The sequence below is a fragment of the Amphiura filiformis genome, chromosome 5 (assembly GCF_039555335.1).
Source record: "Amphiura filiformis chromosome 5, Afil_fr2py, whole genome shotgun sequence".
Taxonomy (NCBI): Eukaryota; Metazoa; Echinodermata; class Ophiuroidea; order Amphilepidida; family Amphiuridae; genus Amphiura; species Amphiura filiformis.
Window position 1 is genome coordinate 51,952,969 of NC_092632.1, and position 4,013 is coordinate 51,956,981.

Genomic DNA, 4,013 nt, shown 5'->3' on the forward strand with positions numbered 1-4,013 from the left:
GGGAGATACGATCGGCGAGGGTTCGAGCCTTGGGCTTGCCTTAGGTGAAAACTCTCTGATTTCATCGGAATTCTTCGGAACACCGCCAATATCTTGTTTATACTACCATGCATTTGTTTATTGTCGAGTAATGAGATTTTGAAAATGTATAAATAAAGGTTGAACACCAGCATTCTGAAAATCAATGTTTGAACACGTGTCATGTGTTACATTTCTTTCATGTGTCCGAGGTGTTCATAGATAGTAATTTTGAACACCAGAGTTTAAAGGATTAGAACATGTTACACTAGTGTTCTGAGGTAATAACACCTGTGTTCTCTACATTAACACTAGTGTTCTCTAAATAAGTTGAACATGTGTCATGTGTTAAAAAACCCGTTACATTAATGAACGCGTTCCATGTGTTCTGGCCAATTTACAGTGTAGCCGTATAATTATAAGACACAACGTTTCTCCTTCCCTATGCCACGTTATCCTCTTACTGTGCAAATTATTACACTCACAAACATCAATGAGCGAAATCCATGGTGCACTGGGTAATAATTGCCAAGCTAATTCGTCGTGTAAGTACAAGAGTATCTTATGTGCATTTTAGTCAGTTTTGCAAGAGAAGCATTTTTGTCTCTTTGAAAGAAGTAAAAAACACAAGAAATTTCAACCTCTTTACTTCATTAAAACATACATAATTATTAAAGACCTGTACTTTAAATAAAGCTAAAAATGTGTGCAATGACTAGTTTTTTTTATAATCCATAACTCATTTTCGCCCAAAATGTTCCGAGTCTTGCACTCACACGACGAATAGTTTCAGTCCTCGCCATAATCTCACGCAAACTTACTTCTGCCCACAGAGGTCCACTATAACCAAGAGAAGAAATACTTTACATGTTCACGTAACCTCCTTCAACTCATTTGCATAGTTTTGGATACCAGGATCGTATTCTGATTCTTTGAACCTTCTAATTAGCATACTTTTGGATACCTCCATATTTGGTATTACCTAATTAATCCATTCCTGTTATATTGTGAAATACCATATACCTGACGTGTTAGTCCAATATGATTTCTGGCGATGACCCCATGTTCACATTGACTAAATAAGCAGTATTTTTGCTGAAAAGGGGCCGGGACTTGTCGGCCATTTTGTTTGCAAAAGGCATGTTCTTCTTCCTGCGTTACCCGGAAGTGACAGCACCAGAACAAATGACGTCATTTCTGGATTTCAGCCAGGACGGTTACGTTCAGGGCCATGCATCAGTATACGCATAAGCGTATCTAGGTTTTACTAAGGGACGCACCATTAAATACCAAGTCGGGGCTGGGTAGTTTTTTGAAGAAAAAAAAATTTCGTCGCGCCATCTGAGCCAAAAAAAAAAATTGCTCCACTTCAGACTAAACAAGAAATGTCTTTAAAAAAGACAATGCCTCCAAGATACCAGTGGGCACCTTTTGTTATTAGTTAAGGAGACACTTATAATGTTAGCTTTAAGGTAACGCTATTGGATATAGATTTTTGTCTGATTGAAATATGTGAGCCCATTCTCTCCTGATTACAAGACTGAAAATTTTATTTTAATCGGATATTCGGTTACCAAAATATGGCCTGTCAAAATGGCACGTAACCAAGAAGTTGGCAACTTGTGTTATTGACTCAGCTGTTTATGAAGAGAAAGCAAACGCACTTCTCCAGGATGTGAATGTTTATGAACAGTTAAAGAAAGACCCAACTCAGAAATATCAGACTAAACTCATCAAATTATTGAAAGACCTGAAGGATAAAGGTGCTATTGACTCAAGAACTTATTGGAAATTATATCCGACTGTCTGTGATGTACCAAAATTTTATGGATTGATAAAAATCCATAAGGCTGGTGCCCCGCTGAGACCGATTATATCTAGCATCGGATCGGTCACCTACGAACTTGCACGGTTTGTGTCAGGGATTATATCTCCTCTCATTGGCAACACCGAACATCACATCTCTAACACACAATCCTTCGTGGAGGACATTCGCGATTTACGATGGGATCCGGATGAATCCTTGGTGTCATTTGATGTTTCTGCTCTGTTCACTTCCATCCCTGTAGATAAGACACTGGAAGTTGTCGGTGAGCTTTTGAAAAGTGATTCCAGCTGGAAGAAAGGTGAAGCAGAAAATCTTGAGCCGGAACAAGTGCTTGATTGTTTGAGATTTTGTCTGGGCACTTCTTACTGCGTATTCCGAGAGACATTCTACCTTCAACGCTATGGATGTGCGATGGGAAGTTCCTGTAGTCCCCTGTCCGAGGATGCTTACATGGAATACTTCGAAAGTCAGGCATTAACATCTGCCTCCCACCCGCCGCGTATTTGGAAAAGATATGTGGATGATACCTTCGTGGTGATAAAGTCTACGCACATCGAAGAATTCACTGATCACATTAATAACATTGATCCAAATATAAAGTTTACGCGGGAGGAAGGAGAAGACGGTAAACTTCCATTCCTCGACACCTTAGTTTGTCGCCAACAAGACGGAACTCTCAAAGTGAAAGTGTACAGAAAACCCACACATACAGAGCAATACTTGAACTTCTCCTCTCACCACCCACTTGAACATAAGCTCAGTGTCGTGAGAACGCTGCTTCATCGCGCGGAAACTGTTGTGACAGATCAAACAGATAAGGAGGAGGAAATCGCTCATGTTAAAAACGCCCTAAGGAACTGTGGATATAAAGACTGGACTTTCTTCCGCGGCCAGCCCAAGGAGAAAGACCGCGCTTCTCAGAACCCGGACTCGGAGACGGCCAACAAAGGTTTTGTCACTCTGCCTTACATAGAAGGCCTTTCTGAGAAGTTACGCAGAGTGTTTAGGACTGCGGGAGTTTCTACCAATTTCAAACCACAGAATACACTCAGGAGTGCTTTAGTAGCCCCTAAAGACAAGACAGAACCCATTAAGCAATCTGGAATTGTGTATGAGATCACCTGCGCTGATTGTGATGCTAGTTACATCGGTGAATCTGCCAGGAAGTTAGAGAAAAGGATTAGTGAACACAAATCCACTGCCGGCAGTTCCAAATCAGCTGTCAGGGAGCACGTAGTCAGATCAAAAGGACACCAGATTGACTGGGAAAATGTGAAAGTGCTTGAACGGGAACAAAAAGAATATTCCCGCAGAATTCTGGAAGCTATACACATAAGAACTCAGAAACCGAGACTGAATCGGGACAAAGGACTCGAAATAGACCCAATTTGGGACAACCTACTGATGCCCAGGGGGGCGCCGCTACATCGTAACATCCTATGACGTCATTCTGTCAATCATATGACGTGATTGACGTCATCAGTGAAGGTTATCCCGATCGTAGACAAGATACCATCACAGCATCACCATCTGCTGAAGACGCTAGTCGAACTAGTGAAAACGTTCCAGGTGAGCGAAAAATAGTGTAGTGTTGAAGTTAAACTCTTTAATCAACTTTCTTTTATTTTTGTTATGCAATGTTGTCAGGAAGGCCTTATTTTCTAATTAAATATGCAAGAATTATACAAATAAAATGTTCAGATCGGCTACAAAATAAGATATAAAACCCATGGATGCCTTTGGCAAATTTCCATTTGCATAATTAATTAGGGCCCTAATCAACTTTTCTAATAAGTGGCCCACTGTTGGCAGGGCACCCTTTTAAAGGGTGCCACTTGGAAATTTGGAAAATCCTTAAAAGGTGGGGGTTTAAACTTTGTTGGTGAAAAGGGTGGATTGATATAAAGGGTGGGAGTAAAATAAAAAGGGTGGGAGTGCCAGCTTACAATATATTTTCATTGAATGATAAAATAACCACAAGAATATTAAAGTGCCAATCCACTGCCAGCAAAACATATCGCAAGATAAAATTCCATTTGATGCATGTTTACATCCACTAGGTTATCGTGTGATGATAGGTGCAGAATTCGGCGTACTTGATTTACTTCAAACCAAATTGCCTGTGACTTCATCAATGTATACAAATAGGGGAAAAAGCAAAAAGTGG

General features: G+C 40.4%; 1 protein-coding gene across 1 annotated transcript; it reads left to right on the top strand.

Annotated features, from left to right (window-relative positions):
* The first annotated feature begins 511 nt into the window (after positions 1-511).
* On the top strand, positions 512-3,289 carry LOC140152269 (uncharacterized). Its single transcript, XM_072174574.1, has 2 exons — positions 512-563; positions 1,656-3,289. The coding sequence occupies exons 1-2, from the start codon at positions 512-514 to the stop codon at positions 3,287-3,289; spliced, it is 1,686 nt and encodes a 561-aa protein (XP_072030675.1).
* The last annotated feature ends 724 nt before the right edge of the window (positions 3,290-4,013 follow it).